Source organism: Juglans microcarpa x Juglans regia, chromosome 8S (genome assembly GCF_004785595.1).
Source record: "Juglans microcarpa x Juglans regia isolate MS1-56 chromosome 8S, Jm3101_v1.0, whole genome shotgun sequence".
NCBI lineage: Eukaryota > Viridiplantae > Streptophyta > Magnoliopsida > Fagales > Juglandaceae > Juglans > Juglans microcarpa x Juglans regia.
This window is the reverse complement of record NC_054609.1, coordinates 2856062-2868578: the sequence shown is the minus strand read 5'-3', so window position 1 is coordinate 2868578 and position 12517 is coordinate 2856062. Positions and strand designations below refer to the sequence as shown.

Here is a 12517-nt window from a genome sequence, read left to right as displayed (position 1 = left end):
AAAATAAAAATAAATTTATAATCTAATAAACTATAGCAAATTAAATGAATTTATAAATTTATTTTATGACTAAAATATTTATTTTAAAGCGTTACTTTGCTCAGCTTGAATTAATTCAGCAGTTGCCCTTCTCCATCTTCTGTACTAATTGGGAAGTTATAACCATCACCTACCTACACGTACCCGCATGCAGAAGTCTTCGGCCCTTTCCGAAGTCTTCCTTTTTTTTTTTTTTTCTTATTTCCTTTTCAGATTCAGAAGTCTATGTGAAAGTGACAAGAGAACACATGTTTATGTACTACTCCACGTGTTATTGCAAATATATTTGACCCGTTTTTAATTTCTAGTTTCTTAAGCAGATAAGATCAGGATACGGATGCAGGTGATCATCCAATCCGGATGAGACAGGCCCGTTTGGATATGGATTCCTACCTAAGAAAAATTAAAAATTCCACATGAGTTGCTGGAAAAATCCTTCGACCTAATGACAAGAAATATTAAATGACAATTGAAGTTTCGAGTTTCGAAAAGTGGAGCCAATCTTATAAATCTCTCTTTGGTGAAAAGGACAGCAATTAAAAGCAAATATGCCACATGGAACTGCTGGGTCATATTAAAAGAAAACAAAAAAAAAAAAAAAAACGTAACACTCGTCATTTTTCAGGCATCTTCTCTTTGATTAATTTCTCATTTTTTTTTTTTTTTATAAATAGCAATGACTTCATAAACATGGGCCATGATCAATTATAAGATGTGATATTTCTTTGACAAAATAGAATACAAATGAAATTATAATTTTGAAAACAATAGAGATTGATCGAAGCTTCTAACAGCATTATTTTTTAGTTAATGAAATGAATGATACATTTTGAAAGTTTTTTAAGAAATTTGATAATCATTTGTAGTAAATAAAATATTTTCCATATGCTTGCCATAATGATAACAAATTTATATCGGTGATAAGAAGGAAAAAAAAAAACGAATTTTATATATATATATTTTTTAATATGATATGGCTTCGAAAATTGGCAGCATGCATTGTAATTTATACAATTGTTATTAGGTATTATAATTTGTAACATTGATCTTCCTTAATTAGGTAGGAATGTTGGTCTTTTATGTGTATGCATAAAATAAATGTGTTTCTCGTTGTGCTTCTTTAATTTGTAAAATCCATGGGTACTGGGCTGGTGCTAATTAATTAGAACTCTGGAAACTCTCTTCTAAGATAATTTCATGATGTTTGTCATTATATATATATATATATAATATGTATATCATATTGTTGAATATTCTGAATTTTCAATGGTGTCATGATCATAATTTTAATCAGTCACAGTCAAGAGAGAAACCCTTTTGTATTACTGGAGGGACCATCAATCAATCCATTCGCTTCCGTACCGATCCCTACCTAAGAAAATTTCACTGTTGCTGTAAAAGTTCTTCGACATAATGACAAAACAAATTAAAATAATGCTATGGTTCCGATACTGTGTTTCGACTGTTTTTTATTTATTTAATGGGTAATGAAGAATTTTTTAATAATGTTATAATTTTTTTTTAAATATTAATGAGAGTTAAAAAAATGCTTAAAAGAAGTTAAAAAAAAAAAATTGGAATACAATTCTCGAAAAACATTGTCGGTTGGTCTAGGACTCTAGCATGACCAACAAATTAAACGGAAATGAATTTGTTTTGGATAGTTGATGAGATGGGAATAGAATTTTATGAATAATAATAATAAAATTTTTTAATAATAGTAAAATAGTTTAAATTGAGATTTTTATTAGATTTTGAAAAAAAAAAAGTTGAATAAAAAATATTATAAAATTAAAATACTGTTAGAATATATTTTTTAGTATTATTTTTGTTTTAGAATTTAAAAACTTTAAGTTATTTTTTGTGTTTTATATAGAAGTTTGAAAAAGTTAAATTGTTTTTTATGTTTTATATAAAAGTTTGAAAAACTTGTAATGATTAAGGTTTGGTTTGGTTTTACAAACTTTTCAAACTATCTCATTTCATATTATCTAATATCAACATTTAAAGATCATTCAAAGTTTTAAACACAAATATTTTTCAATTTCAAATTTTTAAAATTTCAAATTTTTTATCTAATCATTAAAACTTTCTCAAAATTACAAAAAAATTAAAAAAAAAAACCCAATTCAACTTTTACAAATCTCAAAACAAAAATAATATTAATTTTTTTTATTCTAACCCTCATTTAACTTTGTAATTTTTTTATTCAACCTTTTTTTTTTCCTCTCATTTTCTAAAATCTCATAAAATATAATAATTCAAATTATTTCATTATTATTGACAACTAACTCATTTTTATTCAAAAATTTTTCTCATATCATATTTTCTATATAACTTAGGGGTGCTACCCACACCATACAATGCCCCTCTGTGCCACCCTCCCCGCATCATGCGGCGGGTTTCCAACTCCGCCCCCCGACCCAACCCAATTTAGAGGGTGGGGTTGAAACCGCACCCCGCATCTTCTCCCGCTTAATTCAATGATGCATTGAGTGTATAAATTCTTTTTAGGTCTAAATTTTTTTTTGAAACCCAAATTATAATTTAATTGAAATTATAAATTAAAATTTATACAAAAATAATATAAATTCATTAGAATTATATTTTGAATTGTGTTGACTTCTTAAATCAGCTTTATATAAGAGATTAAGGTAATATAATAATCATATTTAAGTAATGTGAGTCAAGGTAGGGGTGGCCCCGTTGCCCACCTCTGATGTAACCAAATGATGCTTAAATGAAAAAGTTGAAAGAGAACTTAAAAGAGTATTTATATTTAATAGTATTTAGATATTTAGATATAAGTCATTCTTTAATAATATTTGTATTGACTTATAAATCATTCTTTGGTAAAAAAGTCACAACAATTAAAAGCAATATTAATGGTGACTAGCACAATAAATTATAAACAACGTAATCAGGAAAATGACAAAAGCATAACTTTTTTTTTTCTTTGTACAATTATATTATTACTCATAAATTAAATGCATTTTTGTAAAGGGATTTTAAATTTTAAAAAATATTTTCCAATTTTTTTCGCAAGTATATTTTCAATAAAATATTATTATCTTTTGAATTAGTAAGTGTCAAGTTCAAAGTAGACAGTTGTGGGGTATTCAGCATGAATTGCATTGATCAAGAATGATAGATCTGATAAAAAATTATATTCAAGTAGAGAAACACTGAAATTGTTACCATTTTACTGATTTATATGGTACTTGACGTGCTGCCTGTCATTACTTATGACAGTTGATGATAATTAAATATTTGAAATAATGATTATTTTTGTTTGACATGCTTGTAATATATAATATAAATAATTCAATCTATATTTTTTTTATCAACTCAAGTTTTTTGGACAGTACTGGATAATTTCGTATGTTATTAGAGAGTAAAGTTCTTGAATTTGAATAATAACCCTATACTTTATACTTTTTAATTAATTAAATTAATAGTCTGTCTATTGAGTCAGACTCAACCTTTTCAATATTAGATCCGAAAATCTCTAAATAATATTAAGAGGCTTTAGAAGGGTTAGAGCTCACTTAAGTGAACAATTATAGGGCTATTCAAAATGAAAATTTTTATTTGCAGTTCTCAAATAGTGATCAGAATTATCTGCAAAGGTGAATTGACTGCATTTATTATGGGTAGTATAGAAGAACTTACTCACTTAGAGCATTAGCATTGGATTCATCATTTTCATATTTAAAATTTGATGAAAAGTACATATTTTTCATAAATAAAAAACATCTCTATACATAACCTCACATTAGATTAGCTATTGGATTCATCAAAATAATAATATAATATTATTTTGTTAATAATAATATTTTTAATTTATTTTTTTCATATTTTACAATTACACTAACTATATTTTAATTAATAATTTAATTTGATATTTAAATTATTATTTCCTAACTTAAATATATTGTGGCTCAAAATTAGGAAACAATAATTTAAATAAATAAAATAATGGTTATAGAGTGTGAATAGTGAGTCTTCAAATTTCAAGATGAAGATGAATGTACTGTAGTTAAAACTTGACATTTGAGTATATGGTGAATCCAATACCAGGATTTTAAAGCCAAAATCATCAAATTTTAAAGATTAGACTTATTTGATGAGTCCAATACTAATGCTCTTAGACGGCATATTTTTTAATATGTGAATTGCAGTTGCTTTATTCCCATCATTAACCACTTACCCACTTGGATGCTCTGTCGATGGGCAGTGGAGGAGGCCAACGTTGTTGGGCTTACAAGTTCCTTACGTGCTCTGTCGATGCTGGAGAAGGCCGGCAATTGGTAGTGGAGTATGCAATTCTGTCGATGGTGGAGGAGGTCGTCGATGGGCAGCAGACAGAGATTGACTAGAGGGATTTTTTCAGCTTTCAATTTTTCGTAATTTTCGTTATTTTGTTTCTAAAATATCAACTAGGTGCAGTTTAGTCATTCACATGCTACTCACGTGCACACGGACATAGGCTTGCAAAGGAGTCCTCCGAATGGGACTGTACGCAGCAGCAACCACAAATTAAACCCCTCTGCTAACTGCACACCAAGCTTAAGAGGAGGTCTATCTATGTAATAATAATATCCAAAGATTGAACTGATCATTAGTTTAAAAAAGAAAAAAAAAAAATACACACAAGAAAGAAAGACTTTAACGAAATATCAGTGTAGCGATGCATACAATTTCTCAATGATTATAAAAGTCTAAAGATCAGGTTTTCATATCCCAAGAAAATCACATTATATACAGTGAATTAACAACTAAATCACGTGAATAAAAGACTTTAAGAAAACAACTTGACATGATTATATCGATGTCGGTCGTTGGCATTAATGCTGGATTTGGATATAAAGATGATTTTAATCTATTTTATTTTATTTTATCTAATTATTATAATTTTTTTAAGTTTCTATATTAAATATAATAAATAATTTAACTTTTTTAAATCTTAAAATAATAATAATATTTTAAAATAATATTTTAACAATATTTTATTCAACTTTTAACTTTTATCTTATCTCAACTCACTGTCCAAACTTAACCTAAACCAATGAAATGAAGCAATACCAACGTTGGACGAGATATTTTGAACTTATGTAAAATAATTTTTAACATTTAGGCCCGTTTAGATACAGTGACGGTTTCGTTTCATCTCATTATTACAATTTTTTTAAATTTTCACACAAAATATTATAAACAATTCAAAATTTTTAAATTTTAAAATAATAATAATATTTAAAAATTAATATTTTAATACTATTTTATTTAATTTTTATTTAAAATTATATTATCTATCTCACTATTAATTTTGATTTAGGGTGCGTTTGGTTACTAAACTCACCTCAACTCATCTCAACTCATCATTACAACTTTTTCAAATCCCAATATAAAATATAATAAACAATTCAACTTTTTCAAATTTCAAAATAATAATAATATTAAAAAATAATATTCTAACAATATTTTATCATCACAACTCAACTCAACTCAACTCAACTCACTTCAACATCCACACACACCCTTAATTTAGAGTAGTGAAGTTGCAAAAATGATTGTTCATCTATTATTACTCTTTTAAAAACATTTCTTTCGAGAAAAGGACAAACTTCCAGAATAGATTTATAATGTGTTTTTTTCTTCTCTTTTCTGGTTTGGACAAGATATTTTGTAGCAAAAGTACTCTCGTCCAAAGTCGAGAGTATCAAAAACCTCATTTCCTTGGAGTACACGCACTCTCTCTGAAGCTAGCTGATCATCAATTTCCAAGTGCCAGAATATTATAAGAAGTAAGTGTTGTTCACCGATTTATATTCTTTAACTTTCTGCTTCAAAAATTCTTTAGATTGAAAGTTTAGCAGTTTCGATTGTTCTTCTACTACTATCACATGCATGCAGGAAGAATGTATTTCGAAATAGAAAACTAAATTATGTTTCAGAGATTTTTATTTTTCTGTTTTCTTTTTTAATTAACGCACTCGTATTAATTCTTTTAATTTTCAAGCCGGCCCCTATGCTTGCTTGCTGTCTTCGGAAGGAAATCAAGGAAAGAATGGAAGAGGGAGATAACCCATTATTTCAGTCTCCTGCCCCTTTTGATTTTACTCCCCTCATTCTAGCTATCCTAGAAGATGACTGGAAAGCTGCCGAAGTTTTTATTCAAAAATTTCCAAACTGCATTAGAGTCGCCATAACAAAAGAGGAAGGGACAGCTCTTCACTTTGCTGCAGCTGCAAAACGCACCCGTTTTGTAGAACAACTCGTGAAATTGATGACACCGGAAGAATTAGAATTGAAAACCAACGGAAACTACACGTCCCTTTATTATGCCGCTCAATCAAAAATTGTAACAATTGCAGAAGAGATGGTGAAAAAGAACAAAAATTTGCCATTGATCCCCAAGGATGACATCCAAGTTTTACCACTTTACGCGGCAATAAAGACTGGAAATAGAGACATGGTGTCGTATTTGTACTCTGTGACTTCTATTAAAGACATGGCTTCTGCCGATCTCATTCAGCTCCTCAACGCTACTATTTCCACTGATTTGTATGGTATGTCAGACAGTACTTGTAATTAGTATCTTTTCATGTTTGACCTGATCATGAACTTTTAATTCCTAAAAAGTATATCATTATATAAATAGAGATTTCACATGACTTACCACACGCGCATATATATAAGGAAATGATCATATATATTAATTTAGTTTTTATGAACAGATACGGCAAACAAAATTCTGAATACTCTGAAGTTAACAACTGAAGAGAAGGAACTTCATCTTTGGTCTCCATTGAAATTGTTGGCCCGAAAGCCTTCGGGAATTGGCAGCAAAAGTCAGCCATCAGTATGGGAAAGATGCTTAAACTCCTGTTAGTTTATCTCCAACCCAAACTAATTATAACATTACTTGTCATGTGTATCTTGTACTTATATATATATATATATATATATTTATATATATGCATGCATGTGTATATTTATAATTGGACTGGTGGAATTTCTTCAATCATGATACATAGTTATATATATACCCCACGTAGCATTGGGAATTAAGTAGATAGGAGGCCATATTATATTAATTCTTTAGTACTAAATGTTTAATGTGTAGATCACCTTTTTAGTACTAGCAGTTTGCATATTTGATATCTAACATGATCTCAAAATAACCACGTAATTTAATTCGAAGACGTTAATCTTTGAGACCCTTAAAATAAATTATTGTTAATCACTAAATTTTTAAATTGAGAAATGTTTTAGCCACAAAAAAATCTTATAAAAGTAAATCAATAAACTGATGTGACTTGATGTGATACGTTAGCTTGAAAATAGATCTAAATTAGTATTATATGACCGGAGTCATATTAGCTTGTGGATTTACTTTTGTGGGACCCTTTGGGGCTATAACTCTTCTCTTTAAAATTCTACTCCATTATCAAGAACTAAAGTACTGCTAATTGCAATTAATTAAATCACGACCCATATATATATACTATATGTCTATACAGCTCGCATGCATAATTTGACACATAATGCAAATTTTAGTGCAATCTGCAGTACTATAAGCTAGCTAGGTCAATTTTATAAGAGCCATAATCGAGCATAATTAATTCATTGACGTTGAAGCAATGAAATAATCCATTATAAGAACTTATATCCTAAACGATTTGACATAATAAAACTAATTAAAAAAGTTTGGGTCGATGGGAATGTGTTAATTTAATCATTTAATTCATTTTTTTTTTTTGGCATATAGAATTAATATTTCTTAATCCTAACTAGGCTTCAGAGGTCGGTTCTGCAACAAAGCTATGATGCAAGCATCAGCCCATCAATTAGTTGACCGCCTTTTGAAAGAGCTTCGAGAAGACAAAAATTTCTCAACTTTGGTTCCCCAATATAAGCTACTAGTTGTTGAAGCTGCAAAAGTAGGGAATGTTGAATTTCTAATTGTACTTATACGCTCTTATCCCCATCTGATATGGGAAGTTGACGAAGAATATGGAACTTTATTTCACGTTGCGATTAAACATCGACAAGAGCGTGTATTTAGTTTAATATATGAGATAGGTGTTTTGAAGGACAACCTTGCGAGCTTATATGCCGAAGGGAATAAATCCATGCTGCACCTAGTTGAAGAATTGCCTTCTTCAGATCGATTGAATATCGTATCAGGAGCAGCCCTTCAAATGCAACGAGAGTTGTTGTGGTTTCAAGTACGTACGTACGGGTGTTAAATATCATGTCAACTTCTTTTTTTCTCGTCGCACACGTATTGCATGGTCTTCCCTTTCAATATTTTTTAATTTACAAAATTAAAAGTAATTGGTTATTGCAGGAGATAGAAAAGATCGTGCCGAAGTCATCTGTGAATGGGCCGATTGGACCAGAAGAAAAACCACCTAGGGATGTATTTGTGAAGACCCATGAAGAACTACAGAAGAATGGTGAACAGTGGATGAGGAACACGGCAAACTCTTGCATGCTCGTGGCAGCATTGATTGCCACTGTGGTTTTTCCAGCTGCCTTCACAGTACCGGGTGGCAACAATCAAGAAACAGGCATTCCTATGTTTCTGGAAACCAGCTGGTTTACGGTATTCTTCGTATCAAATGCAGTAGCAATGTTATTCTCTTCATCCTCAATATTAGTTTTCTTGTCAATTCTCACGTCACGCTACACGGAAAAGGATTTCCTCAGATCATTACCTCTTAGATTGGCATTGGGACTCACTACGCTTGTAATCTCAATAGTAGGCATGCTGATAGCCTTCATTGCGGCATGCTTTTTGGTCTTTAAAAGCAAAAAAAGTGTTCCGATCCGTATAATAATTGTTGCGGTGCCCGCTGTCCCAATTAGTTTGTTTGGTATCCTACATTATCGCCTTTGGTGTGATATAGTCCACTCAGCATTCTGTTCTAAGAGGTTCCTTTTCGGGTCACAGAATAGGCTTTTCATTCCAAGTCAGCAACGCTTGCGCGCTATGGAGACTAAGAATGACAACCAAACTGGACATAATGACAGAAACCAGGTTCGGTTTACCAGTCCTACAACCAGTCATCCAATTCCTCATTGTGGAATTCGATCAAATTATGATCAAGGCTCTTCAGTGTGATCTTCACTCATTAGCTAGGAATAATGTTGGTTTTTTTAAAACTCATGGGTACTAGGCTGCTGCTAAAGATGCTACTTTTTATTCATTAGGACTCTTGAAACTCTCTTGTAAGATAATTCTATAATGTTTGTCGTTATATATGTGTGTGTGTTGTTGAATATTCTGAATTTTCTATGATCTTATGCTTGCAATCTTAATCAGCGTGAGAGAGAAGAAATCAGTATGTATTCCCAGCAGGACCAATATCGATCGATCCCTTTTCTTCACCAGTCTCTGTAACACCCGGCCCAATCAAGCGAGTTCGTGCACCATATCGCGTACCAATGATTTTTTTTATTTAAAAAAAATGAAAAAAAAAATTTTAAGAGAAGAAGAAAATCTCCTATATCATAAAAATTATTTTCATCTTTAATTCATATCGTTTCGTTAAACATATGTATTACATATCAATATTGGTGCACGAATTGGTGCACAAACTTGCTTGCAATAAGATTTTTCCTTATACGAAACGTTGATATTATGTCGCATAAGAAAGAGGAGAGAAAGAAGGGTTGTGGGGAACCGAACGCGGGACGTGAGAGAAAGATGGTGATGGTCGGCAGAATCTAAGAGATCACCCTTTTACATTATCATTAATACAAACATCAATTCTATCACTAAACACCGTAACTCCATTAACCTAGGAATCCTCTATTATTATAATTCATTCAAGACCAAGAAAGTAGACTAGAGATATTCGGTCATCATAAGACAAGACCAGCTAACGGATCTTAATGTTTAGAGACTTGACCCCACCCTAACAGTATGACCCGAGTGGCCAACATTTTGGCGTCATATTGTCCTTTGCCAAAACACAAGCGAGGGTCGAGTACACCACACAAGTTGCCTTCGGCAGTAGGAAACTTCTTATGACTTTTCTTTACCCATTGGATATCTAGCCTAACCCTCAAGTTAGCATTCGCCCCCACTTTTATTTTCTGTATTTGTTTTATTTTTATCTGAAAATGACGAGGTTAATTGGTTCTAATTAAATGGCTGGTATGATTCTTGCCACATCGAGATCAAGAGAGGATGCAGTTGAGAATTACAAAACGCATTAAATTTATATAAAACTACATCGGAAACTTTTATCTTTTCGTTTGAAACTCGAGTTAGGATGACAGTCTTTATTGAGAAACACATGAAGTACCACGGATGAACATGGTATATACAAGGAAGGTTCTCCATGGTCCGTTTGGATTCGATAAATTGAGATGGTTTGTAAATAGTATAATAAAATATTATTAGAATATTATCTTTTAATATTATTATTATTTTAGAATTTAAAAAAGTTAAATTGTTTATTATATTTTGTATGAGAATTTAAAAAATTTGTAATGATGAGATGATATGAACTGAGATGAGTTGAGATGAATTTTCAATCTAAACCGGGCTTAGTCTTTCTCTATTCGAAGCATTCTTTATTTCTTGCCATTACTAGTGCTAACGGCCTTTAATTGTTGGTCTTTCTCTATTGGAAGCATTTCTTGATTATAGCATTTCATGAAATTAATTAACATCTTCTCTTTCTTTCTTTTTTTTCTAGGAAATAGACTTCATTTATTCATAAAACCAAAAATAAGATTTCCCATAAATTAGAGATTAAGAATTGCACATGACAGAAGATGAATTAAGCTAGGGACAAAACTACCATAAATATAATTAATAGTGAATCTCACTATTTTTCAAAGCGATTGCACGGCGTTTGCGCCCACGACTGTATGTAGCATTACTCTATATACATGTTGGTGGACGTAGATCGATCTATAAATATAATCCACTTTGTAGCAAAACTCTCGTGCAAGGTTGAGCTAAGTATCAAAAACCTCTTCATTTCCTTGGAGTACACGCAGTCTCTGATGGTCTGAAGGCGAAGAATTTCTAACTTCTAGAATATTAGAAGCAAGTGTTGTTCACCACCTCGAATAAAGTCTTCAGGACAATAGCTAGATCTTCACATGATCATGCCTTCACTGATTTCTTCTCTTTAATTTTCTGCAATCCATACAAGTAAATATTATGCTTCAAAAATTCTTTAGAGTGAATTTTAAATTCAATATTCAACTTGGATTTTTCATAGCGAAGGCCGTACGTACTTTAGCAGATTCGATTGGCTCAAAAATCATGATCAGTACTAATATTACATGCATTTATTCAACTGGCCTCACTACTATCTAAATCGCATTAATTCATCTCATTTTCAACATTCTTAGAAAAGATCAAGGAAAATAATGGAAGAGGGTGATATCTCATTATCTCAATCTCGTGCCTTTTATGCTCCTGATCTCCAGCTTCGAGCTGCCCTAGAAGATGATCACTGGAAGGCCCATGAAACTGACCCATAAACAACTCAATGTTTAACAACGAACTAACATTCAAAAGGCCCTTTTATTACTTGTAGGGTCGACTTAACCCTACAAGCGTCTGAACTCATCTTCCTTCTCGCCGAACTCCCCAGGTCTCACTTCCATCTTCCACCGTATAATTATTCACCTCAGAAACGCCGTGTGACGTGTACCTATATATGCTGCATTCGCCCCCACTTTCATTTTCCGTATTTGTTTTGCTTTTAAGATTCTTCACCAGATCGAGAGAGGATGCAGTTGAGAATTACAAAACGCATTAAATTTACATAGCAATAATATACATCGGAGACTTCTTTATCTTTTCGCATTGAAACTTGAATAGTAATTACGATATCGGAAGTCCTATATATGTGGCTAGTCTGCGCGTCTTGATGACTGCGTTTGAAGCTGGTGATCAAAACACATGATGCATGCACCGCCCAGTGCACGCATGGTACGAGGAAGGTAGTCCATCGTCTTGGTTTTTTTCTATTCAAATTATTTTTTAATAAAAACTATATATTATTTTTACATATATTTTAAATGAATTATATTTTTATTAAATAACTTATATAATAATGATATTCTCAATTTAAAATATAATTATATAAAAAATTATAAAGAGAATTGTAGCTTCATTACATTTTTATAAAAAAAATATATATATATTCTTAGTTTTTTTTAATTAGAAGCATTTATTGATTATAGCATTTGATTGGATGATCAGGTCATCCGTATCCTGATCTTATCTGCTTAATAAATTTGTTGAAAGCAACTAGAAAAAAGGGTGAAATATATTTGCAATAAACGTGGAGACTTCTGCATGCACGTACGTACGTGTGTAGGTAGGTGATGGTTATAACTTACCAAGTGTATGGCCGGCATGGGGAGATCGGTGAGGCCGACGCACTTTTTGTTTTCATGAGTCTTTGATTTTTTTTGTTTCTTTTTTTCCCCTTTAAAA

General features: G+C 31.3%; 1 protein-coding gene across 3 annotated transcripts in view; it reads left to right on the top strand.

The window, feature by feature from the left end:
- Positions 1-9310, top strand: part of LOC121244488 — a 39537-nt gene extending 30227 nt beyond the window's left edge. The window contains exons 1-5 of one of the 3 annotated variants that reach the window (XM_041142570.1): positions 5720-5843; positions 6174-6608; positions 6777-6926; positions 7837-8270; positions 8393-9310. In XM_041142570.1, the coding sequence (XP_040998504.1) occupies positions 6326-6608; positions 6777-6926; positions 7837-8270; positions 8393-9169 (1644 nt within the window). In that variant the 5' untranslated portion in view covers positions 5720-5843; positions 6174-6325 and the 3' untranslated portion in view covers positions 9170-9310. Of the gene's footprint in view, positions 1-5719; positions 5844-6058; positions 6609-6776; positions 6927-7836; positions 8271-8392 lie in introns of those variants that run through there. The other 2 variants (XM_041142568.1, XM_041142569.1) reach the window with 2 other exon arrangements.
- Positions 9311-12517: the final 3207 nt, after the last annotated feature.